The 26,987-nt window shown below is 46.5% G+C and overlaps 1 protein-coding gene across 1 annotated transcript in view; it reads right to left on the bottom strand.

Moving 5' to 3' along the window:
- Positions 1-26,987, bottom strand: part of COL7A1 (collagen type VII alpha 1 chain) — a 262,626-nt gene that overhangs the window by 213,164 nt on the left and 22,475 nt on the right. Inside the window, exons 2-5 of the mRNA XM_040360996.1 lie at positions 17,912-17,996; positions 7,773-7,953; positions 4,999-5,158; positions 3,013-3,106 (exon numbers count right to left, since the gene is read on the bottom strand). Of these exons, the coding sequence (XP_040216930.1) occupies positions 3,013-3,106; positions 4,999-5,158; positions 7,773-7,953; positions 17,912-17,987 (511 nt within the window). The 5' untranslated portion in view covers positions 17,988-17,996. The remainder of the gene's footprint in view (positions 1-3,012; positions 3,107-4,998; positions 5,159-7,772; positions 7,954-17,911; positions 17,997-26,987) is intronic.

Raw genomic sequence — 26,987 nt, 5'->3', positions numbered from 1 at the left:
AGTGTTGTACGTCACCGCGTTCTTGGGCGATCTGAATTTCTGACAACATTTGTGTGACCGTGTGTATGCAAGACAAGTTTGAGCCAACATTCCGTCGGAAAAAAATCCACGGTTTTGTTGTCGGAATCTCCGATCATGTGTATGCCATTTTTTTTTGTGCTGTCTGTGTTTCTGCTCAGATTTCTTTACTTCCTGTCTATATGGTGGATGTCCGGTAGATCATATAGTGAGGGGAAAAGAAGGAAGGGTTAGAACCACCGTTCAGATTGTATTGCTGGTGGTGTGTCCAGTAATAGAGATTTCCCCACAATTCAGGTCTAAGTGATGGGTGTCAGGGAGAATAAGAAAGACATTGAATTATTCCCAGTGGGGAAACAGCCAGCACTTTTCACTTTCCTAAAGTTGTTTACATTCCAATTAAGTTACGTCCACCCTTTAGAAAAAAAATAATCAATGCACATATACTTGTAGGAAAAAAGTGTCCATTTGCCATAGTTGGAAGATGGGACTTGTAGTTTATTCAGATCTCTGTGAATGAATGACATAGGTGTAATATTTAAATGTTATGATCACTTAGTGCCTCTGGGCCAGATTCACAGTGGAGATACTCCGTCGTATCTCTGTTTCTATCTATGCGACTGATTCATAGAATCAGTTACGCATAGATATCCCTAAGATCCGACAGGTGTAATTGTTTTACACTGTCGGATCTTAGGATGCAATACCGCGGCCGCCGCTGGGTGGAGTTTGCGTCGTAAACCAGCGTCGGGTATGCAAATTAGGAGTTACGGCGATTCACGACGGATGTTCGCGTTCGCTACGTCGCCGCTAGTCTAGTTTCCCGTCGCAAAGTTAGCCGTCGTTTTAGGTGCCCTAACTTTAGTCAGCAAGCGTATTGCTGTCTAAAGTATGGCCGTCGTTCCCGCGTCGAAATTTAAAAATCAACGTCGTTTGCGTAAGCCGTCCGGGAATACGGAATTACTCTACGCGCGTCGCCGTTCGAAAAAATGACGTCGCGGCGCGCAATGCACGACGGGAGTTTTCGGAAACGGAGCATGCGCGGTAGGTCCGGCGCGGGAGCGCGCCTAATTTAAATGGCACACGCCCATTTAAATTGGCCCGCCTTGCGCCGGAGGCCGCCGGCGTAGGTTTTCATCGCAAGTGCTTGGTGAATCAGGCACTTGCGATGAAAAATTGCGGCGGTGTAACGTATCTACGATACGTTACGCCGCCGCTCTTCAATGTGAATCTGGCCCTCTGTTCCTCATTCCAGCACCCAGGTGTTGGCTGTTGCTTTTCCCCTGTCTGTGTTCACCTGTTAGCTTATTGATCTGGTCAGTCACCTGTTATAAGCAAACCGAACACTCTATCCCTCGCTTGTGATAGAGACAGACTTACCTGCATTGTTCTAGGTCAAGCCTCCCGTTAGTCTGCCTTGCTTGCTGTTGGATCCCCTGTGTATGAGCTGGATTGGATACTGGACTAACCCCTGAACTCAGCCTGCCTTTTACCTGGAACAGATACTAGATTATCCGCTAAACTCAGCCAGCCTTTACCTGAACTGTCTTTGAACCACGCTATCTATATGCTAAACTGCAAGTACCTTTTTGCTTTGCTCAGTTCGCATCTGCCTTGGCATGGTAGCCGGACACTATAGCATTGTGTAGAAGTCCTGGATGCAACCAAGTACCGGTAGGCTTGCTTGTCTTAAGGGAAAGGGGGCTGCTATAGGTGAAGTACACAGTGGCCAGCTATAGTGTCTGACCATCTGCATTTAGGTAGCTGTGACATTCGTTACACTAACATCGTGCAAAAGGTGGAAATAGCCTTTAATTACAGATATATGTAGGTAGATTCACAAAGAGTTAGGCCGGCTTATCAGTAGATAAGCCGGCCTAACTCTGAATCTACGCCGGCGTTTGTTTAAGCGTATGCTCAAACAGAGATACGCTTAAACAAAGCTAAGATAGGACGGCTTGCGCCGTTCTATCTTAGCTTGCAATTTTTTGGATGGCCGCTAGGTGGCGCTTCCATTGCCCCCGGCGTAGATTATGTAAATTCGCTTTTACGCCGATTCCCGAACGTACGCGAGCCCGCCGCAGTCGATTAACGTCGTTTCCGTAAGGCCTTAGGCGGCCTAAAGTTATTCCACCTATGAGGTGGAATAACAATGTTAAAGTATGTCTGCCGTTCCCGCCGCGGGGTTCGAATTTTTTACGTCGTTTGCGTAAGTCGTCCGCGAATTCGGGAGTTACGTCGTTTACGTCCGTGTCGAAATCAATAGGCCCGTACGGCGTACTTAGCGGCAATGCGCCCTGGGAAATGTAGGCGCCTGGCGCATGCGCAGTGAGAAAAAACGGCAAAAAACGTGAGGTCAAGCCTCATTAGCATTAAACACGCCCCCCCCAACCCATTTGAATTAGGCGCCCTTACGCCCGCCATGTTTACACTACGCCGCCCTAAGTAAGGAGGTAAGTGCTTTCTGAATCATGTACTTTCCTCTCTTACTTAAGGCGGCATAGTGTAAACACGCTAGGCTACGCCGACCTATTTTTAGGCGCCCCTACCTGAATCTACCCAATGGTTTTTATTTGATACTTTTATGTGCACTCAAGTGCAGAGAGGCAATGTGTGAGTTAAGGACAGCAAGTCAGTTTTGACCCTAAACCTGGCCAAAGATGGTTCAAATCTTGGACGGTTCAGCAGGGACCGGCCGAGATTCAAACCATGTATGGGCAGGCTGAATGTACCCAAGTTAATCGATCGATCAACTTGGGTACAACCAGCCTGTCGGACTGTTTACATGCAATTTATTGCTAGCAGCTATTATAACCGCTAGCAGTGGGGATAGCTCCCCCTGCCCCCCCTCTGTTGGAAGAACACAATGGCTCCACGGGAGGGATTCCTGCATCAACACTGAGTGTGGTTGCAGAAAAGAAAATCACTCCATCTATGGCCAGTTTAAGACTTTTCAGCTCTGTAGAACCCACTAAGACCAGATAAAGGACTCACCAACAGCAAATATTTTGATATCTTGGCTCTTTAGTCTTTCAGAAGACTGATCTACATCATCCTGGGACTTTCCGTCAGTGATTAAAACTACAATCTAGAAAGCCAAAAATATAATTTCAGAGATTATTTAACAGAGATGAATATTCTGCAGCACTCAAAAAATAACATCAGAGAACACTATTGTGGGAAGAAAATCAAGTGACATGGAGCCCAAGACCACCATATAAAGTGGAACTACAGCCTAAACATCTTGTTGCTTCGTAGGGTGTAGAAAGCTAAAGCCGCGTACACGCGGTCAGAATTTACGATGGGAAAAGTCCGTTGGGAGCTTTTCATCAGATATTCTATATATGCCCCATCGGACTTTTTCCGTCTGATTTTCTGACGGATTTAGATAGAGAGCAGGTTCTCTATTTTTCCATCGAAAATTCCGACAGAGTTTTGCCCGGTCAAAAGTCTGACCGTGTGTACGTGGCATTAGTCCTTCATCGTGGCTGTGTCATGTCTGTGTCCCTGTTGGAAAAGATTTCCTTAAAGCGGATGTGCCACGAAAAAAATTTATTAAAAGCCAGCAGCTACAAATACTGCAGCTGCTGACTTTTAATATTAGGACACTTACCTGTCCTGGAGTCCAGCGGCGTCCGCAGCAGAGGACGAGCGATCGCTCGTCACCCTGCTGCTCCCCCCTCCATCCACGCTGAGGGAACCAGGAAGTGAAGCGCTCCGGCTTCACTGCCCGGTTCCCTACGGCGCATGCGCGGGTCGCGCTGCGCCCGCAGATTGGCTCCCGCTGTGTGCTGGCAGCCGAGTGTTCCCAGCACACAACGGGTGGGGGGGCGACGGGATGTAACGCAATGCCCGTCTTTTGCCCGTGAATGCCGGGCCGGAAGTGGGTGCAAATACCTGTCTTTAGACAGGTATCTGCACCCCCCTGAAAGGTGTCAAATGTGACACCGGAGGGTGCGATCAGCGCGACTTCACTTTAGGGTGGAGCTCCGCTTTAAAGGGGTTGTAAATAAAAAGAGGAAATTAAAGGGGTTGTAAAGGTTTGTTTTTTATTTTCTAAATAGGTTCCTTTAAGCTAGTGCATTGTTGGTTCACTTACCTTTTCCTTCAATTTCCCTTCTAGGGATCAGATCCACAAACTAATTACGCCGGCGTATCCATATGTTAAGTATGGCCGTTGTTCCCGCGTCGAATTCTGAAAATGTGACGTCGTTTGCGTAAGTCGTTCGCGAATGGGGCTTTGCGTAGAATGACGTCACCGTCGTAAACATTGGCTTGTTCCGGTTTAATTTCGAGCATGCGCACTGGGATACCCCCACGGGCGGCGCATGCGCAGTTAAAAAAAAAGTCATTTGCGTCGGGTCAAGACGTATTTACATAAAACACGCCCCCATCACATCCATTTGAATGGCGCGCCCTTACGCCGCCAAAGATACACTACGCCGCCGTAACTTACGGCGCGCATTCTTTGAGGATACAAAAAATAAAATAAGTAAGTTACGGCGGCGTAGTGTATCTTAGATACGGTACGCCCGACGGAAATACGCGCCAGGGTACGTTGATCTGGCCCTAAATGTTTATTTTCTTTGTCTGAATTTCTCACTTCTTGTTCAGGCTACACCTGAACAGGAAGAAGAAAGAAAGAATTCCAGGCGGGGCTTCTTTGTGCGTTTTATTAATGCTTGCTTACTTAAAGCAGTCAGCAAGACAGGAAGTAGAAGAAGGGAGATTTTGCCCCATAGGGACACAGACAGAAATAAAACCTGAAAAAGCTTCTAACCCTTCAACTTGTTTAGTTTCGTCATTCTCAACACCCCACCTTCACCCTACACGCAATCAATAGAAGAGACTTATATTGCCATCCCATGTAAACCAACAAGTAAAGAATTTGCCACTTCTGTGGCCAACAAATCTCTTTCTGTTCCAGTTTCCATGAGTTATTTTTGGTCTTTTCATTCTGGTGTGTTTAAATGTTGGTACCTTAGGAATATTGGGCCGAATAGTTCCAAGACCAAAGAAGTTGTCTGCAACGTATCTCAAGCTTGCTCCAGTCCGCGTGTTTCCACCCTTGTAGCCCAGGTTTCTGATGGCCTTGATCACCTCAGTTCCATTTCGGTATCGGGAAAATTCAAACTCTGTTCTAGAGAAAGAAAAGATTCCAATTTATCATGAAAAAGTTAAGGTAAAGTGGACCTGACATATCTGTACTATATATATATATATATATATATATATATATATATATATATATATATATATATATATATATATATATATATATATCAGTGTTGCCAACTGTTAGTATTTTTAAGGCTGTATATTCGTTTGTTTAAACAGTCATGTGACAAGAGTATTCATACTGTATGATCGGTTCTGAAAACTAGTGTAATTCAATGGCCCGGATTCAGGTAGAATTGCGCATAATTTACGGAGGCGCAGGGCAACGTTTTTGCCCTGCGCCCCCGCAAATTTGCTCCGCTGCCCTTGATTCACGGAGCAGAAGCTCCGTAAATTGCGCCGGCGCGCCGGCAAAATGCCCGGGGCGAGAGCACGCAATTTAAATGATCCCGTAGGGGGCGGGAATCATTTAAATTAGGCGCGTTCCCGCGCCGATCGTAGAGCGCATGCTCCGTCGGGAAACTTTCCCGACGTGCATTGCAGCAAATGACGTCGCAAGGACGTCATTTGCTTCAAAGTGAACGTGAATGGCGTCTAGCGCCGTTCACGATTCACTTACGCAAAGTACGTAAAATTCAAATTTTGCAACGCGGGAAAGAAGGGTATACGTAGCAGGGGCAGCCTTGCACGAAAACCGCCGTACGTAAACAACGTAAATTGCGTACGCAGGGCTCGCGCAACGTTGTGAATCGGTGTTAGTATGCAATTTGCATACTATACACTGAGCACAACGGGAACGCCACCTAGCGGCCACCGCAAGGATGCAGCCTAAGATATGCGGGCATAAGAGCCTTATGCCACGCAGATCTTAGGCTGCAGTCGGCGTAACGAGGTTCCTGAATCAGGAGCACTCGTTACGCCGGGGCAAGTAAGCAATTGCGCTGTGTAACCTATGGTTACACAGGCGCAATTGCTTCTTGAATCTACCCCAATATGAATAAGTTTCGTTAGGAAATTAAATATTTAGGACAGAGCCCAATATAAAATTAATGTTCTCCTGCGAAATTAAAACGCTTATGAAGGAAAATATAGCAATTAGGTGAAACGGATGCTTTTATGAAATTTAACTTAGTAATGGGAATGTAGATTGGATAAATTATGTTTGCTGTGGTCAACAGAGGTTTGTTAACTGTAAACAGGGATGCATTCCAAGGTTAAACTGAACACCTAGAGGCCACTTCACAAATGACTTTGTGTAAAATTATGGCCTTATATTAGGTAACAAGGGGGGTCAAAAGAGAATGTATGGACAGTACTGATAAAATAGTCATTTTAAGGGGGGACTGTGATGGACGTGCTAAAATGAAAATTTTATTTTGTGTTATGGTTAGAATCACTGAAATGTTTCTCTTTCCTATATTCCTTATACTGTTTATTTGTTTTTATACGCATTATGCATATGTATGTATGTATGTATGTATGTATGGGTATGATCAATACTGCTTATTTTCCTTGAGGATTTTATATCAGATATTGTTTTAAAGTAATGAACTCAGCATTGAAAATACAAAGGATTATTATTAAGAGCAGATGCTGTAATCCTCCATTTTCCCCTCATGTTACAAATGTGTTTAGACCTTCTTCCCTTCCCCCCTACTGCATTTCTAAATGTCTTCACTTCAAAACCCCCCTCCTTGTCTGCTTTACTGAGAGAACTTTTATGCCACGAGGGCAAGAAGAACACGGAACAGGAAAAGACCCTTATATGGACTGACCAATGAGGGCTTCATGCCAAGGACCAACCACACAGGGGGTGGGTGAGGGGAGGGTGAGTGGGAGTAAAATGTATAATGTGAACCTATCAAATGTGCTTGTGTGTGTGATGTCATATTGTTTATAAAAAGACCAATAAATGGGTTTTGGCCTTTCTGTTGGGACTGAGCCGAGAAAGGTGAGGATGTGAAATCTCTCTCTGGTTTGCATGCTCTCACTTTATCATTTGGATCAAGTGGCAGAATGGAGTTAGCCCTGAGGTTGTATCAGGGGTCAATCGCTGTCACAACATTGTCAGGTTGCCAGTAAAAAATCTAGCTGTGACTCTTGACTCGAAACTGCGCAATGCGCAGCTTGGGCCTAGAGCCGGCCGAGACCATTCAAGTGCCTGCTAGTCAATTTCATGTGTGCATCACCCATTCTAATGTATTGCCCTCCTGAGTCCTGTCCCTGAGCTACTTACATACTATATCGAAAATACAATAAGAAATATGCTTTTTGCCCTAATATCTACCTTAAATCACATTGCTAATTGCATATTGTACTTATTTGTAGCCTAAATACTGGAATTTGCACTTAAAACTGAAATTTTGTAACTTTTGTAACTGCCAGTCAATTTTGGGCATTGTGTCAGTAAATTTTAATCTGGTAGGTTGGCAGCACTGATATATATATGTGAGACTGAGCCAGGGCTGGCTTGGGTGGCCTGGTCTTCGCATGTATGGCTGGCATAACCACTTTACTGCTGCAATGAACAACATTAGACCTAGGAGGTGCAATGTAACTCACAAGCCGCTGGTTGCGAACCAGTGCACTGCTGAAAATCTCAATGGCCGATGACAATTTTAAATTGGAAGACTCACCTTGGGTCATCACTGTATTGCACCACTCCGAAGCGTACTTTGTCCTGGCCGACCACATTTGCAAAAGGAATCACCAACCCTTCCATAAACGTCTTGATCATTCGGAAATTCGGCCTTCCGATACTAGAAGACCCATCAATGACAAACACTATATCGGAGTCGTATATATTTTCGCATCTTGCTGCAAAAGAAGAAAAAAATGGCAGAGTGAATTCATCTGTGAAGTAAAAAAAAAACGATCACGGTAAACATTAAAAGATATACCCAAGACAAAGGGGGTAATCCACAAAAGGGATACGCCGGCGTATCTACGGATACGCCGTCGTATCCCTGTTTCTATCTATGGAACTGATCCACAGAATCAGTTTACCATAGATAGGCAGAAGATCCGACATGTGTAATTGAATTACACTGTCGGATCTTAAGGATGCAATTCTAGGCCGGCCGTAGGTGGCGAGGCCATTGCGGCCGGCCTAGAATATGCAAATGAACACTTGCGGCGATTCACGAACGTTCTGACGGGCCCGTCGCGCTAAATCTACGTCGTTTACGTCGAGTTACGCCGCGTAAAAATAGGGCTGAGTCCTATTTGACTAAGCCCTATTAAGTATGGCTGTCGTTCCCGCGTCGAAATTTTAAACTCTACGTCGTTTGCGTTAGACGTTCGTGAATGGCGCTGGACACCATTTACGTTAACGTCCAAGCAAATGACGTCGGAGCGACGTCAGTTAGCGCAATGCACGTCGGGTAAGTTACCCGACGGAGCATGCGCAGTACGTCCGGCGCGGGAGCGCGCCTAATTTAAATGGGACGCGCCCCATTAGATTCGGCACGCCTTGCGCTGGACAGATTTGAGTTACACTGCCGCAAATTTCCAGGTAAGTGTGTTGTGGATCGATACCTAACTTAGGAAATTTGCGACAGTGTAACTTAAATCACTTAAGTTACGTTGCGCTGCGGGGCTGTGGATTTGGCCCAAAGTTTACATCATGCCGGCCTAACTTTTCCTCCTTCTTTGTTCCTAGAAACTCTAGACTTCTATGAGGCTTTCTCAAAATGTAGAGTGGACTCTTTGGGGGGTAGTCTATGGGATGCTACTGCAAATGTGTGGACCATGAGATAAAGTTCAAGGATGGCCAGATGTAAAAATTTAGATGGGTACTACCGCTCAACGGAGGGATCCAGACTCCCCGCTTACACTAGAGGAACTGCAGACGGTGGTTAATGCCTTCCCTTATTGTATATAAATTATATATATATATAAAAAAGCCAAATGTATAAAGAGGATGGTAATTACAATCTTTCATACATTCTGTATACCCACCATACAGTGTTTAAATTGTCAGCAAACCCTCAGCTGAAAGGTCAGCTACACAATTAGCAGGTGATGTAGAATATTAGACTTTTTCCTGCCATCTAGCAGTCAACACGTAGAGTAGACATCATCCCTGACAGCCGTCACAAACACAGCCAGAGGAGACAAGATTATCGCTTTTCTAGGAAACCCCATCACCCCTGTACTCCGCTCTCTCCTCCATCCTGGAGGCCCCGAAGAAATGCCGAGTTTCGGATTCCCCTTACATGCCACTATAAATCCTCCCCTTCACTGGTTTTAAATGTAGAGCTTAAATCATTACACCTCCAGCCAGCATGAAAAATTCAATGGGCAGTTCTAATGCCGCGTACACACGATAATTTTTCGGCATGAAAAAAAACTATGTTTTTCGGCATGTAGAAAAAACGATGTTTTTCCAACTTCATCATTAAAACGATGTTGCCCACACACAATGGCCCAGATTCTCAAAGGAGATACGCCGTCGTATCTCTGAGTCTGGGCGGTCGTACCTATGCGCCTGATTCTTAGAATCAGTTATGCATAGATTTCAATTAGATCCGACCGGCGTAATTCTGTTACGCCGTCGAATCTTAAAGCGGATCTCCACTCTAAAGTGGAGTCCTGCTGATCGGCACCCTCCCCCCCTCCGGTGTCACATTTGACACCTTTCAGGGGGGAGGGGGGTGCAGATACCTGTCTACAGACAGGTATCTGCACCCACTTCCGGCCCTACGATGCGGGAAAAAGACGGGTTTTTCCCTTGCTTCCCGTCCGTCCCCCGTTGTATGCTGGGAACACTCGGCTCCCAGCACACAGCGGGAGCCAATCGGCGGGCGCAGCGCGACTCGCGCATGCGCCGTAGGGAACCGGGCAGTGAAGCCGGAGCACTTCACTTCCTGGTTCCCTCACCGTGGATGGAGGGGGGAGCAGCAGGGTGACGAGCGATCGGCTCGTCATCTGCTGCGATCGGCGCTGGACTCCAGGACAGGTAAGTGTCCTTATATTAAAAGTCAGCAGCTGCAGTATTTGTAACTGCTGGCTTTTAATATATATTTTTAGTGGCACATCCGCTTTAACTGCATATTTACGCTGGCCGCTAGGGGCGTGTACGCTGATTTACGCCTAAAAATATGTAAATCAGCTAGATACGCGAATTCACGAATGTACGCCCGGCCGACGCAGTACAGATACGCCGTTTAGGTTAGGCTTTTCCGAGCGTAAAGTTTCCCCTGCTATATGGTGGCGTACATGCGGCGTACCAATGTTAAGTATGGACGTCGTTCCCGTGTCGAATTTTGAAAACTTTACGTCGTTTGCGTAAGTCGTCCGTGAATGGGGCTGTACGTCATTTACGTTCACGTCAAAACCAATACGTCCTTGCGGCGTACTTCGGAGCAATGCACACTGGGATATGTACGCGGACGGCGCATGCGCCGTTCGTAAAAAAACTTCAATCACGTCGGGTCACCAAATAATAACATAAAACACGCCCCCCATCCTCATTTGAATTAGGCGCGCTTACGCCGGCCCCATTTACGATACGCCGCCGTAAGTTAGGAGGCAAGTGCTTTGTGAATACAGTACTTGCCTCTCTGACTTAAGGCGGCGTAGAGTAAATACGATACGCTACGCCGCCTCAAAGATACACGCCCCTACCTGAATCTAGCTAATAGTGTACCTGTTGGGTATCTGGGGCAGAAAGCCTTCACTATTCTTGATCTAATTGTGCACCGGTAGAAAGGGGTGTCGGGATCACAAGACTGACTGAACAGAATGACAAATAAATTGGCAGTTCCCAACTCTGCTTTAAACTCTCAGCCTGGAGTTTAGTTTATTTGTTGAGGAAGTGGCGGGTTTCTGCATGGAAGAAGAATAAAACCACAAACTGGCTCAGGGGGGATGAAAGTTCACAATCTAGTGGAAGATATTTCTCTCTGTGAGCTCTGAGGGGCCATGAAAAGGTTCCATTACCTTCCAAACTGCTTCAGAAGGGCCGTATAACGTAAGAGAGCGAGAATGATAACAGAAAACTCCAATCCGTACCAAGAGCAAAGACACTCGGAAATCACTCACTAGTCCCGTTAGAGTCAATGATCCACACAGATATAACTTTATCAAAAAGATCAAAACTCATCACATAGATTAATAAATCATCTCTTTTCTCCCAAAAGGGGCTCAGAAATACATTTTTCACAAGGTGATTCCCTATTGGCTGTGAGGGGATATTACACTTCACACAAGTCTTAAAGTGACAGTAAACAATATCCTTATTCTCCAAAAACATCCCATACATATAGGTAGATTCACACACAATAGCCTAAACTTGGGCGGCGTAGCTTAGCGTGTTTAGGCTACGCCGCCGTAAGTTAGCGAGGCAAGTACATGATTCTCAATGTACTTGCCTGCTATGTTTTTTACGGCGGCGTAGCCTAAAGCGCGCGGGCGTAAGGGCGCCGAATTCAAATGTGTGTTAGGGGGGCGTGTTGTATGCTAATTGTGCTTGACCTTACGTTTTTTACGTTTTTCCTCTAACTGCGCATGCGCCGGGCGCCTACATTTCCCAGTGTGCATTGCGGCTAAGTATGCCATACGGGCCTATTGATTTCGACGTGGACGTAAATCGCTATTCGCGGACGACTTACGCAAACAACGTAAAAAAAAATCGAATTTCGACGTGGGAACGGCGGCCATACTTGACATTACTATTCCACTAGGGCCTAGCTCTAACTTTACGCGGCCTATCTCTTACGTAAACGGCGTAAAAGTACTGCGTCGGCCGGGCGTACGTTTGTGAATCGGCGTATCTCCTCATTTACATATTCTACGCCGACCGCAATGGAAGCGCCACCTAGCGGACATCCAAAATATTGCAATCTAAGATAGGACGGCGCAAGCCGTTGTATCTTAGATATGTTTAAGCGTATCTCTGTTTGAGCATACACTTAAACATAAGTCGGCGTAGATTCTACTGATAAGCCGGCCTAACTCTTTGTGAATCTACCTAATATTCACTACTTAATGGCCCTGTAATCTATTTTTCATGAAATGGCAGGGTGCCTACATTCCTACATACAGTGGGACTAAAGCATGGTGACAATGTTCCTAAATACAGTGGGACTGAGGCAGGGTGGCTACATTCCTACATATGGCGGAATTAAGGCAGGGTGCACAGTGGCGGCAATTGATAGGACAGTGGCTGCGTTTGATGGCACAGTGGCCAGGGCCGATCCTAGGCAGGGTGCGCGGGGTGCTCCGCACCCAGGCACTGCAGAGGTGGGGGCGCCGAAGCTCCAAAGTGCTCCCCTCCCTCCTCCTTGTCTGTGTCCAGAGGCAGAGCGCATGTAGCGGGTGCTGCGGTTCCCCATCCCGCTTGCTCTCTCCGCTGGCAACTGACAAGAGCGCATACCTCCCGCTGTCCCCGGAATCCAATCTGGGTACCACAGCAGAGCCTAGTACCGAAACACGTTCCAGTACTAGGCTCCACTAACTAATTCTGTCCGGTGCGCGTGGAGCAGTCTCCTGTCTGCCCCGCCCCCTCTGTGTGTGTCGGCTCTTTTCCCATAGGCGGTGTGATGAGAGGCTTCTGGGTTGGCTGGAGCTGCTGCCAATCATCCTGTGCACTCCCAGAAATGCTCTCCGAGTGCCACTCTCCTAGTAACCAAAGATGCCACTTATTCCCCGCCCCCTGTAAAGTGCTTCTGCTCCCAGCACACCCAAGCTACAGGGATCTATTGGACAGGTACTGATCTATGGGGACACCTGATGTGGGGGCTCTGATGGGGACACCTGCTGTGGGGGGGCTCTGATGGGGGACACCTGCTGTGGGGGGGCTCTGATGGGGGACACCTGCTGTGGGGGGCTCTGATGGGGGGCACCTGCTGTGGGGGGGCTCTGCTGGGGGACACCTGCTGTGGGGGGCTCTGATGGGGGACACCTGCTGTGGGTGGGGGCTCTGATGGGGGACACCTGCTGTGGGGGGCTCTGATGGGGGACACCTGCTGTGGGTGGGGGCTCTGATGGGGGACACCTGCTGTGGGGGGCTCTGATGGGGGACACCTGCTGGGGTGGGCTCTGAAGGGGGACACCTGCTGGGGGGGACTTTGATGGGGGACACTAATGAAGACTTCTTAGGGGAGCATCTCTGTGTTTGAGTCGTAGCCATAGAAATATTTGTAAAGGGGAGGAGTTAGTAAGATGACCACGCCCATGTGGGGGGGCGCCAGCAATATTTCTGCACCCAGGCGTCTGTGACCCTAGGCTCGGCCCTGACAGTGGCTGCGTTTGATGGGCACAGTGGCTGCGTTTGATGGGCACAGTGGCGGCAATAGATGGCACAGTGGCTGCTTTTGATGGCACAGTGGCTGTGTTTTATGGGCACAGTGACTGCGTTTGATGGGCACAGTGGCTGCGTTTGATGGCACAGTGGCAGCGTTTGATGGGCACAGTGGCTGCGTTTGATGGGCACAGTGGCTGCGTTTGATGGGCACAGTGGCTGTGTTTTATGGGCACAGTGGCTGCGTTTTATGGGCATAGTGGCTGCGTTTTATGGGCACAGCAACTGCGTTTGATGGGCACAGTGGCTGCGTTTGATGGGCACAGTGGCTGCGTTTGATGGGCACAATGCTAGCAATAAATGGCACACTGGCTGCGTTTGATGGCACAGTGGCTGCGTTTGATGGCACAGTGGCTGCGTTTTATGGGCACAGTGGCTGCGTTTTATGGGCACAGTGACTGCGTTTGATGGGCACAGTGGCAGCGTTTGATGGGCACAGGGCACAGTGGCTGCATTTGATGGACACAGTGGCTGTGTTTGATGGGCACAGTGGCGGCAATTGATGGCACAGTGGCTGCGTTTGGTGGGCACAGTGGCTGCGTTTGATGGGCACAGTGGCGGCAATTGATGGCACAGTGACTGCGTTTGGTGGGCACAGTGGTTGCGTTTGATGGGCACAGTGGCTGCGTTTGATGGGCACAGTGGTGGCAATTGATGGCACAGTGGCTGCGTTTGATGGGCACAGTGGCTGCGTTTGATGGGCACAGTGGCTGCGTTTGATGGGCACAGTGGCTGCATTTGATGGACACAGTGGCAGCATTTGATGGGCACAGTGGCTGCATTTGATGGCACAGTGGCAGCGTTTGATGGGCACAGTGGCTGCATTTGATGGACACAGTGGCTGCGTTTGATGGGCACAGTGGCTGCAATTGATGGGTTTTGTTTTCAATTTGTTTGCTCCCCCCAAAAATGTTGAGCACCAGCCGCCACTGCCCTGTAGCCTCCTGAGACATGTGATGTGCCCTAGGAGGCTGTAGGAGGGGATGAGAGGGGCGGACAAGAGACATCACCCCCCCCCCACCTTCAAGGCTGGGGGAGGGAGCAAACCAACAGAACTTCACTTTTTGAGCCATTTAAAGGGTTTAGAGTTGAATGAAATTGAGAGTTTTTATTGCCCTGAGACTTTGATGGAAATCTAGAGATTTCAGCAAAATTTTGCCATCTTTACTGTAGTCAATTGGTAAAGCTAAATGGTCCCTCATCGACCTCACTTTTATACATTCTGTCACAGAATCCCCCCCCCCCCCCCCAGAAAAAAGTAATAAAAAGAATTAAACAGTTCATTCTTGCCAACTCATCTTCTGACATCATTTGGGGATTTTGACATTTCTTAAATTCTTTTCTTTTTTTTGATGGGGAAAGAGAAAAAATATGTGACCCCTGCACGCACTAACGTAAAACTGTCATCTGCTGTCTCCCTTAGGCGAAGGCCTACTCTGCCCAAACCTGAAAATGTTCATGCAAAGCCGACTACAAAACATAATTGACAGTGGATGGTCATATACAGTACTTTACAATCATCCTGCGTGCTACCTATCAGCTTGGAAACTAAGGGCCAGATTCTTGTAGAATCTGCGGCGGCGTAGCGTAAGCCATTTACACTACGCCGCCGCAAATTACTGGAGCAAGTGCCGTATTCTCCAAGCACTTGCTCCGTAATTTGCGTTGGCGTAGTGTAATTGGCCCGGCGTAAGGCCGCGTATTTCAAAGGGGGCGGCCTGTATTTAAATTAAGCGCGCTCCCGTGCCGATCGAATTGCGTATGCGCCGGGCTGAAAAATAGCCCAGTGCGCATGCTCCAGCTCACGACGGAAAACGTCAATGACGCCGACGTGAGCGTCATTGACGTAAAGTCGTATTCGCGAACGACTTACGAAAATGACGTAAACGACGGAAAAAGCCCAGTCCCTTTCTCTGCAGCATCAGCAGCGCTGAAAATGAATGGAGAGAAGACAGCGGCTTCTCTTCATTTATAAACTGAAACATTGTAAACACAGTTTACGATGTTTCAGTTATGTGAATGGACAGTCAGTCATCGGAACAGTAAGGAGCCGGATTTACCGGCTCCTACCCTGCTCTCCATCCTGACAGTTCCAGGGGGTGGAGGAGGAGCACGGAAGGAGAGAGAAACACGGCGGGATACGCAGCGAGATATGCGGTGGGATACACGGAGGGAGAGAGAAACATGGGGGGGACATGGAGGGAGAGAGAAACATGGCGGGGGACACGGAGGGAGAGAGAAACACGGAGGGGGACACGGGGGAGAAGGAAAAACCGAGGGGGACACGGAGGAGAAGGAAACACAGAAGGGGACAAGGAGGAGAAGGAAACACCGAGGGGGACACGGAGGGAGAGAGACTGCAGCCAAACGGAGGGGGGCTGGAGGAGGACATGGGACAGTCAGCGGTGATCGTGCGAGCAGTCATTATCGGCAATTTTTAAGCTGTTTTGGCATGTCCCCAAAACAGCTGTTTTCGGCCGATATGTATCGGCCACTGATATATCGGTGCATCCCTAGTTTATACTATAAAAAAAATTTGCTGTGCACAGCTAAATTGTTCGTGTTTGACTTGAAGAAAAGGTGGCAAACCCTAGCACACGCGCAAGATTACGTGCATGACATCCCCGGCGGCTGGCTTTTTCCTTCTCTAACAACCTAACGATGTCATATTATAATATAACATTTAATAATATTTTAAATAACTAATATAATTATAATAAATGTTTTTATTATAATATAGGATATAAATATATAAATAACCTTAGATGATATATATATATATATATATATAGCTCAATATTCCTTAGATGAGATCTAGGGAAAACAAAACTATTTGGACTCTCCACACCAAGAACCAAGGGCCAGATTCAGGTACAATTGCGGCGGCGCAACGTAACCCGTTTACGTTACACCGCCGCAAGTTTTCAGTGTTAGTGCCTGATCCACAAAGCACTTACCTGTAAACTTGCGGCGGTGTATCGTAAACACGTCCGGCGCAAGCCCGCCCAATTTAAATGGGGCGTGTACCATTTAAATTAGGCGCGCTCCCGCGCCGGATGTTCTGCGCATGCTCCGTTCGCAAATTTCCCCGACGTGCTTTGCGAAAAATTACGGCGGCGCGACGTGTTTGTGAATCGCGACGTGCGTAACATACTTACGCCGAAAAAAAAAATAATCAAAATCGACGCGGGAACGACGGCCATACTTTAACATGGCTGGTGTAAAGTTAAGTAATGAAAAAGATTGCTTAACTTTGCGACGGGAAACTAAGACTTGCGCCAACGTAACGAACGCGAAAACCTTTGTGGATCGCCGTAACTGCTAATTTGCATACCCGACGCTGGAATACGACGCGAACTCCACCCAGCGGCGGCCGAGGTACTGCATCCTAAGATCCGACGGTGTAAGACAATTACACCTGTCGGATCTTAGGGCTATCTATGCGGAACTGATTCTATGAATCAGTCGCATAGATACTCTGAGAGATACGACGGCGTTTCAGAGATACGCCGTCGTATCTCTTCTGTGAATCTGGCCCCAAGGTTCCAGCTGGTTACAAACTATGGGCCAGATTCAGGTAGATTTGCGGCGGCGTATCATATCCCGTTTACGTTACGCCGCCGCAAGTTTCCAGCGCAAGTGCTTGATTCACAAAGCACTTGCCTGTAAACTTGCGGTGGTGTAACGTAAATGCGTTCGGCGCAAGCCCGCCTAATTCAAATGGGGCGTGTATCATTTAAATTAGGCGCGTTCCCGCGCCGAACGTTCTGCGCATGCTCCGTTTGGAAATTTCCCGTCGTGCTTTGCGCTAAATTACGGCGCCCCGACGTGTTTTTTGAACGGCGACGTGCGTTACGTCCTTTCGTATTCCCGGACGTCTTACGGCCAAAAAAAAAATTTTCAATTCGACGCGGGAACGACGGCTATACTTTAACATGGGCTGTCTATTGTTACACCACCTAAATAGCAGCCGTAACTTTGCGACGCGAAAAGCCGATTAGCGACGACGTAAGAGAATGCGACGAATGCGCGTACCTTCGTGGATCGCCGTAAACAGCTAATTAGCATACCCGATCCAGAAAACGACGCGATCTCCACCCAGCGGCCGCCAAAGTATTGCATCCTAAGATCCAAAGGCGTACAAAGCCGTAAGCCTGTCGGATCTTAGCCAAAAGCCGTCGTATCTTTGTTTGTGAATTACAAATAAAGATACGACGCGGCAAATTTGAAAGTACGCTGGAGTATCAGCAGATACTCCGGCGTACTTCTTCTTTGAATCTGGCCCTAAAAGCTTCTAGTCTGTGAGCTGCATACATTTTTTTACCCTTGTGCTAAGGCGAATATATAAATGTCATTGTATATTTTCAAAAAAAGAAAAGAAAATCTGTGCTCTTCTTTGACATATTGCACCCTTTTGGACCCAGTAGTAATATGTTATTGTAGAAAGCAGTCATTTGTAGTATTGCTTACCTTGCTGTGCAGACCCTCTTTTAGGGAAAAATATTAATACTTGCAGAGCCACGAAAAAGGCGGATGACCCTATCATCTTCTAGTCCTGCGGGAAAAACCAAAGAAAAACTTAAAACTAGTTATTCGAAAAAGTGGCGATATCATTTTATCTTGTATAACTTATGATGGAAAAATAAACCATAGTACAACTGTGGCAGCAAAATGTTTTAAATCTGAACTCCAGGCAGACATGACGAGACACAAATTAATGCAACACTGTATTTATTAACCCCTTGCCTACTGGGGATTTTATTTATTTTTTGCTATATAAATGTTAAAATCTTATTTTTTTATTTCTTTTGCTAGAAAATTGCATAGAACCCCCAAAGATTTATATATTTTCTAAAAGCATTAGCCCTAGAGAATAAAATGGTGGCTTTTGATTTTTTTTTTATCTCAAACGGTATTTCCGCCTTTTATCAAATGCACATTTTCAGTAAAAAAAAATATGCTTAAAAGAGTTTTAGTACAAACAATATAATACCATTTTCTTTGGTAAAAAATAAATAAATGATGACGTTGTGTTGAGTATTATTGATGATGTCTGTTTAGACGAAACGCGTCGGGGAGGGCCCTGCTGATGTCATTGTGTTACCCACAAACCTAAATTGTAAGCGCTCTATCCACTTTCTAAATGCAAGTGTTTCCAATTTTATTTTACGTTTATACGGATTCACACTATGTGGAGTATTTTCTTTTTTTATATAAATGTTAAAATCTTATTTTTTTATTTCTTTTGCTAGAAAATTGCATAGAACCCCCAAAGATTTATATATTTTCTAAAAGCATAAGCCCTAGAGAATAAAATGGTGGCGTTTGATTTTTTTTTTAAATCTCAAACGGTATTTACGCCTTTTATCAAATGCACATTTTCAGTAAAAAAAATACACTTAAAAGAGTTTTAGTACAAACAATATAATAGCAATTTTGGCTGGGATGGATGGCTGGATCTGTGACTGCATTTGTCACAGATCCAGCCCACAGTGCTGCTGCCACCCGCTCCCCCCCCCCCTCCTCTCACACTGTACCGAACGGATCACATGACGCCAGTTTGTTTACAAGTGATCGCTCCGTCATTTGACAGAGCGATCACGTGGTAAACTGCCGCGGCAATTTAACGCGATCCGTGATGCGCCGGGTCTTCTAGACCCGGCGCTCACGGATGATTGCGGGAGCGCGCCCCAGGGGGCGCGCGAGAGGAGGATTCTGGGAGGACGTCCCAGGGACGTCCTCCCAGAACAATTCGACTGCGCTGTAGACGTCTTTTGTCTATAGCGCAGTCGGCAAAAGGTTAAAGACTGCTATGTTTATGTTTTAAAACAACTTTTGTATGATGGCACATGGACTTTAGTTTGGGTGTGGATTTCACGTCTTATTTTCATTATTATTTGTTTTTGTGGTCAGTGCACATGTACATGTACATTACATTAGTTTGTATACATATGTATTTCCATGTTTTGAGCGCTGCACATAATTTCACTTTTTCATGAATGCATCATTAAATGTATTTTTGAACACAGGCAATGAAAGTACCGTATATACTCGAGTATAAGCTGAGTTTTTCAGCACATTTTTTTGTGCTGAAAATGCCCCCCTCGGCTTATACTCAAAAGTCACCTTTTTGCGCCCGATCTCCCGGACTTTGGGGACCCGGTACCGGCCAGCCGTAGGTCCCCTGGACCCCAAACTTGGCACACATGTAGCCCCACTCTTCCTCTACAAGTGTAAACTATATTATTTAAAAAAAAATGTTGTCCATATTTTTTTCCCACGAAAGTGGAGTTACCCTTTAAAAATAAATGACATGTATAATTGTAAAACAAGCCATTTTGTAATATAGGCCCGGATTCACATACCTGAGCGCATCTTTATTCCGGCGTAGCGTATCTCATATGCGCTACGCCAATGTAACACAGAGAGGCAAGCACAGTATTCACAAAGCACTTGCTCCCAACGTTGCGCCGGCGTAACGTAAATTAGTCGGCGTAAGCCCGCCTAATTCAAAGTAGGTGGAAGGTGGGCGTGATCCATTTAAATGAAGCGTGACCCCATGCAAATGAAGGTCCGAACGAACGGCGCATGCGCCGTCCCGTGGACGCATCCCAGTGTGCATGCTCAGAATCATGTCGGAAATACTCCTTAAGATACGTCGAATCACTGCCTACGACGTGAACGTAACCTACGCTCATCCCTATTCACGTACTACGTAAACGGTGTAAAATACGACGGCTGTTTCCTGGTCCATACCTTAGCATGACTTACCCCTGCTTTATGAGGCTTAACTTTACGCCGGACTTACGACTTATGTAAACCGCGTATATAAATGCGCCGGGCGCAAGTACGTTCGTGAATCGGCGTATCTCAGCCATTTGCATATTCAACGCGTAAATCAATGGGAGCGCCCCTTGCGGCCAGCGTAAATATGCGCCCAAGGTAGGAAAGTTACGTCGGTCGGAGGAAGCCTATTTTCAGGCGTATCTAGTTCTATGGGTACGGCGCATAGATACGACGGCGCACATTTACACTTACGCGGCGTATCTCGAGATACGTCGGCGTAAGTGCTACGTGAATCCGGGCCATAATGTTTTTAAAACTACCTTCCTATTTCAGTTTTCAGATGCTACAATCATCTGCTAGCATCATAAATTCAAATGTCTTGTTCTAAATTGTTCTGTTTTCATAATTGAACTGTATCTTTTTTTCTTTTTGGTGCCAAATAAATAAAGAATTTATTAAAAAAATAAATAAATCAAACTTCCTTGTAATATGAAAATTGGAGTTTTCTGCAAACAATCATGGATGGAAAGCCCCCAGATATCCGATATCCTGTTTGTGTGAAATTTTGAGGCATCCTTTTACATTAGGAGTTCCTGAGATACTTCCTTAGAGTGACTATAGATAAATGGTTACATATGATGTTTTGTTTTCATTACAGCACTGAGATTGCTTTGGTGTAGCAGCCTGCTAGGCAAATTTAGCTTTGACCCTTTCTGTAAACAAGGACGCGGTATTTGTTTGTTCTTCTCTGTTCAGGGTCTAACAGGCTGGGAGTTTGATTACTTCTCCCTGCCTCTGGAAGAAGCTTCTAGAGCTTAGGGCGGAAGATTCAAAATGACCAGCCTGAATATTTTTTGGGCTCCTGCCTATCCCTGGAGGGAAAGTGTCCAGTAGGGGGCTGGAATGTGGATACTCTGAGGCCTGACGTACACACGACCGAGGAACTCGTCGTAAATGAAACATCGTTTTCCTCGACGAGTTCCCTGTTAGGCTTGTCGAGAATCTTGACAAGCTTTCTTTGCGTACACACTGTCAAGACAAAATCTTGTCGTTCTCAAACGCGGTGACGTAAAGCACTTACGACGGCACTATAAAGGGGAAGTTTGATTCCACTGGCGCCACCCTTCTGAGCATGTGCGGGTTTCTAAGCATACACACGAACGTGTTTCTCGTCGAAAACCAGCCCGACAAGAAACACGACGAGGAAATTGAGACTCCTGTCGAGGAAAAAGAGAACTCTCTCTTTTTTAAGGCTGTTACTGATTAAAATTTTCGTGTTCGATTAATCGTTTTTTTTTTTTAATCGATTAATTATAACACACATACATTTTTCGGAGCACCACCATATATAGTCCCCACTGTAATCTCCACAGACATCTCCCCCACTGTAATATCCACAGACATCTCCCCCCCACTGTAATATCCACAGACATCTCCCCCACTGTAATATCCACAGACATCTCCCCCCCACTGTAATATCCACAGACATCTCCCCCACTGTAATATCCACAGACATCTCCCCCACTGTAATATCCACAGACATCTCCCCCACTGTAATATCCACAAACATCTCCCCCCCACTGTAATATCCACAGACATCTCCCCCACTGTAATATCCACAGACATCTCCCCCACTGTAATATCCACAGACATCTCCCCACTGTAATATCCACAGACATCTCCCCCCCACTGTAATATCCACAGACATCTCCCCCACTGTAATATCCACAGACATCTCCCCCACTGTAATATCCACAGACATCTCCCCCCCACTGTAATATCCACAGACATCTCCCCCCACTGTAATATCCACAGACATCTCCCCCCACTGTAATATCCACAGACATCCCCCCCACTGTAATATCCACAGACATCCCCCCCACTGTAATATCCACAGACATCTCCCCCACTGTAATATCCACAGACATCTCCCCCACTGTAATATCCACAGACATCTCCCCCACTGTAATATCCACAGACATCTCCCCCCCACTGTAATATCCACAGACATCTCCCCCACTGTAATATCCACAGACATCTCCCCCACTGTAATCTCCACAGACATCTCCCCACTGTAATATCCACAGACATCTCCCCCACTGTAATATCCACAGACCTCTCCCCCCCCCCACTGTAATATCCACAGACATCTCCCCCCCACTGTAATATCCACAGACATTTCCCCCCCACTGTAATATCTACAGACATCTCCCCCACTGCAATATCCACAGACATCTCCCCCACTGTAATATCTACAGACATCTCCCCCACTGCAATATCCACAGACATCTCCCCCACTGTAATATCCACAGACATCTCCCCCACTGTAATATCCACAGACATCTCCCCCCCACTGTAATATCCACAGACATCTCCCCCCCACTGTAATATCCACAGACATCTCCCCCCCCACTGTAATATCCACAGACCTCTCCCCCCCCCCACTGTAATATCCACAGACATCTCCCCCACTGTAATCTCCACAGACATCTCCCCCCACTGTAATATCCACAGACATCTCCCCCACTGTATAGGAAGATTACCAGAGAAGCCGGCCGAACACGAGCAGTTGAGGCCGGGTGATGACATCAGCGCACCGCTTTAGGCTCACCTAGGCCGCCGCGTGGACCAAGATGACCGCCGCTCCGGGAGCTAGGCCGAAGCCGTGGCCTTTCCTATGGCCGAGGCAGCAGCAGAGCTCCGCGGATCACGTGGTGTGCTAATCCACATATGGTGACCCGTTCAGATCATGGATCATTTACGATCCGTTGCACCACTAGTACCAATCAAAAAATTAAAGATTAATCGAGGAATTCATCTTTAATTTCCACAGCCCTACTTTTTTTCTCATCGAGATCCACGACAGTTTTCTCGATGAAAAACATACACACGACCGTTTTCCTCGGCAAAAAAGCTCTGCCACCAAGTTTCTTGATGGATTCTGTCGAGGAAAACGGTCGTGTGTACGAGGCCTAAGACACTGGAGAGTAGGGACCCTTTTCCCAAAGAGGGTTCCTAGAGATATACTAGTGCTTTGGATTGTAAGCATGTTTCTTGAACAAATTATGCTTGCAGGCCAAGGTTTTACTGTAATTCACACCATTCCCTGTCTGGAGTCACTTGCAACCTAATGCTGCGTGCACACGATCGGACATTCCGACAACAAAACCATGGATTTTTTTTCCGACGGAATTCCGCACGGTCACACAAATGTTGTCAGAAATTCCGATCGCCAAGAACGTGGTGACGTACAACACTACGACGAGCCGAGAAAAATGAAGTTCAATGATTCCGAGCATGCATCGAGTTGATTCCGAGCGTGAGTGTTTTTTTGGTGCGTCGGAATTGTCTACACACTATCGGAATTTTCGAGCAAAACTTTTGTTGTAGAATAAATTGAGAACCAGCTCTCAAATATTTCTTGTTGGAAATCCCAAAAGGAAATGTCCGATGGAGCCTACACACGGTCGGATTTTCCGTCAACAAGCTCACATCGAACATTTGTTGTCGGAAATTCCGACCGTGTGTACGCAGCAGATTAGTTCTTGCAAAACTCACACACGGGGGAACAATTTGGCTCCCATCCAGACAGCCGGCTAGTATGTTTTGAAATTATGGGTGGAAACTATAACATTCATGGAATCCCACACAAACACTAAGAGAGCATATAAAAACCACGGGCCATATACCGCTATTCTACTGGGATGCCCACAGAACAGTCAAATAAGGCCAATGAGCAGACTGACCACATATACACTATATTACCAAAAGTATTGGGACGCCTTCCTTTACACGCACATGAACTTTAATGGCATCCTGGTCTTAGTCCGTAGTTTTTTTTTTGGTTTTGTTTTATTGAGTTGGCCCCACCCTTTGCAGCTATACCAGCTTCAGCTCTTCTGGGAAGGATGTCCACAAGGTTTAGGAGTGTGTCTATAGGAATGTTTGACTATTCTTTCAGAAGTGGTCAAGCACTGATGTTGGACAAGAAGACCTGGCTCGCAGTCTCCGCTCTAATTCATCACAAAGGTGTTCTATAGGGTTGAGGTCAGGACTCTGTGCAGGCCAGTCAAGTTCCTCCACCCCAAATTCACTTGTCCATGTCTTTATGGACCTTGCTTTTTGCACTGGTCCAAATCATTTGGTGGAGGGGGGATTATGGTGTGGGATTGTTTTTCAGGGGTTGGGCTTGGCCCCTTAGAAGGGAACTCAAGGCGTCAGCATACCAAGACATTTTGGACAATTTCATGCTCCCAACTTTGTGGGAACAGTTTGGGGACGGCCCCTTCCTGTTCCAACATGACTGCGCACCAGTGCACAAAGCAAGGTCCATGAAGACACGGATGAGCGAGTTTGGGGTGGAGGAACTTAAATGGCCTGCATAGAGTCCTGACCTCAACCCGATAGAACAGCTTTGTGATGAATTACAGAGGAGACCGCGAGCCAGGCTTTCTCATCCAACATCAGTGTCTGACCTCACAAATCTGCTTCTGGGGACCTCTGATGTGATGGGGGTCCTCTTATGTGAAGGGGACCTCTGATGTGATGGAGGACCTCTGATGTGATGGGGGTCCTCTTATGTGAAGGGGACCTCTGATGTGATGGAGGACCTCTGATGTGATGGAGGACCTCTGATGTTATTGGGGCACCTCTGATGTGATGGGGACCTCTTATATGAAGGGGACCTCTGATGTGATGGGGGTCCTCTTATGTGATGGGGGACCCCTGATGTTATTGGGGCACCTCTGATGTGATGGGGGACCTCTTATATGAAGGGGACCTCTGATGTGATGGGGGACCTCTGATGTGATGGGGGACCTCTGATGTGATGGGGGACCTCTGATGTGAAGGGGACCTCTGATGTGATGGGGGACCTCTGATGTGATGGGGGACCTCTGATGTGATGGGGGACCTCTGATGTGAAGGGGACCTCTGATGTGATGGGGGACCTCTGATGTGAAGGGGGACCCCTGATGTCATTGGGGCACCTCTGATGTGATGGGGGACTTCTTATATGAAGGGGACCTCTGATGTGATGGGCGACCTCTGATGTGATGGGGGACCCCTGATGTTATTGGGGCACCTCTGATGTGATGGGGGACCTCTTATATGAAGCGGACCTCTGATGTGATGGGGGACCCCTGATGTTATTGGGGCAACTCTGATGTGAAGGGGGACTTTTAATGTAAAGTTAATTTCATTGAGGAGGTTGTGTGCATTGTCCCAGGCTCAGGTTTCCCAATGATAAGTAACATTTAAGTTATAATACATTTCAGATTAGGGTGTCTCCAGATTTCGCAAACTTTTAAAAGGTGGCAAGAGTGAAAAAAGTTTGAGAAACGCTGGCATAGGGAAACACAGAGATCCAGTGATGGCATCACTGGGTCCAAAATAAGGTATGTAATGAAATTAGATTTTTATTTTTTCATTTCATGAACATGTTGGTGAGAGGAGAAAGGAGTAACCAGAAAAGTCAAAATATAAGCAAATTAAAGTTCAGCTTTAAGAAGATATAACTTGGCTTCATCAACATTCTTTAGCCAAGTATTATACAAATATTTGTCATTGGGTTCACACTGTAGGTTAATCTCAGGAACAACCATAAAAAGGAAATGCTTCTATGAGAGCAGAAGTTTGGCAGTCGGGATAATTACTTTTGACTTTCTCAGACCTCACATGTGGCTAAGTAACATTATAAGGTAAGAACACTAAATAGAGTATTAAGGTGGCTATCTATCTGATGCCTCCTCGCTCATTGCCTCCAGGCTCCTGCCAATCTCTCGAAACTCATCAGCCTGACAGCCAAGCAGTGGGCGTGATCTATATCTTATTGACATTCACTTGAATATAATGGAATTCTTGGAATTTCTTAAAATTTATAGTGTTCTTGCCTCCATATGTCATTGACTCGGAGTAAAAAGACTCCATGCTTGTCCTAGGCTTTGTGTTTAATGAGGATGTGGACAAAAGTGGCACCCAGATGTTGCAGGTTAAGGGCCAACTCCAAACAAGATGTTAAGTCCCTCCATGAGTTAAATAATATGATTCAAGAAATGCTGCAGCTGTACTGAACTCATAATATCATAGCTTCTATTTCAAAATGTTCCTATTAGTAAAAGTAGTAGGGCTTTTCGAATGTCTCCTAGTAGGACTGCAGCCTCTTGTCAGTTGTTCTATGCTGAACACCTTGCCATATCTATCTAATGCAGAACATGGAATGATTGCAGAAGAATAAATTCTTTATAAGTAGTTGGATAAGACCACTGAGGGACTTTGATGGGAAGAGTTTAGAATCCTTGGCTGGACCTCAAGGACCCAGGAATAGGAGACTGTGGAGTGCCTGGCTTACCAGGATTCAAGATGAATTTCAAGTATGGATATATTATACATAGTTACATAGGGGTTAGGAGTTAGGGTTAGGGGTTGCAGTAAGGGTTAGGGGTTGCAGTTAGGGTTAGGGTTAGAGATTAGGGTTAGGGGTTGCAGTTAGAGATTAGGGTTAGAGATTAGGGTTAGATGTTAGGGTTAGGGGTTGCAGTTAGAGATTAGGGTTAGAGGTTAGGGTTAGGGGTTAGGGGTTCACATTGAAGAATATGGCTAGGACTCAGGAATTGGAACAGGGACCTCCCCCAAAGGTCAGAAGGCGGGTTCCCAGAGGTCAAAGGTCACATGGCGTGGCTGACCCACCCCCACCAAAGTGTTTACCGCCTACCCCAACTAAGTCGGGGAATGAACAAGTCGGGAAATGAACAAGTCGGGG

Source organism: Rana temporaria, chromosome 7, assembly GCF_905171775.1.
Source record: "Rana temporaria chromosome 7, aRanTem1.1, whole genome shotgun sequence".
NCBI lineage: Eukaryota > Metazoa > Chordata > Amphibia > Anura > Ranidae > Rana > Rana temporaria.
Note: the sequence above shows the minus strand (reverse complement) of the source record. Positions and strands in the feature narration are given on the sequence as shown.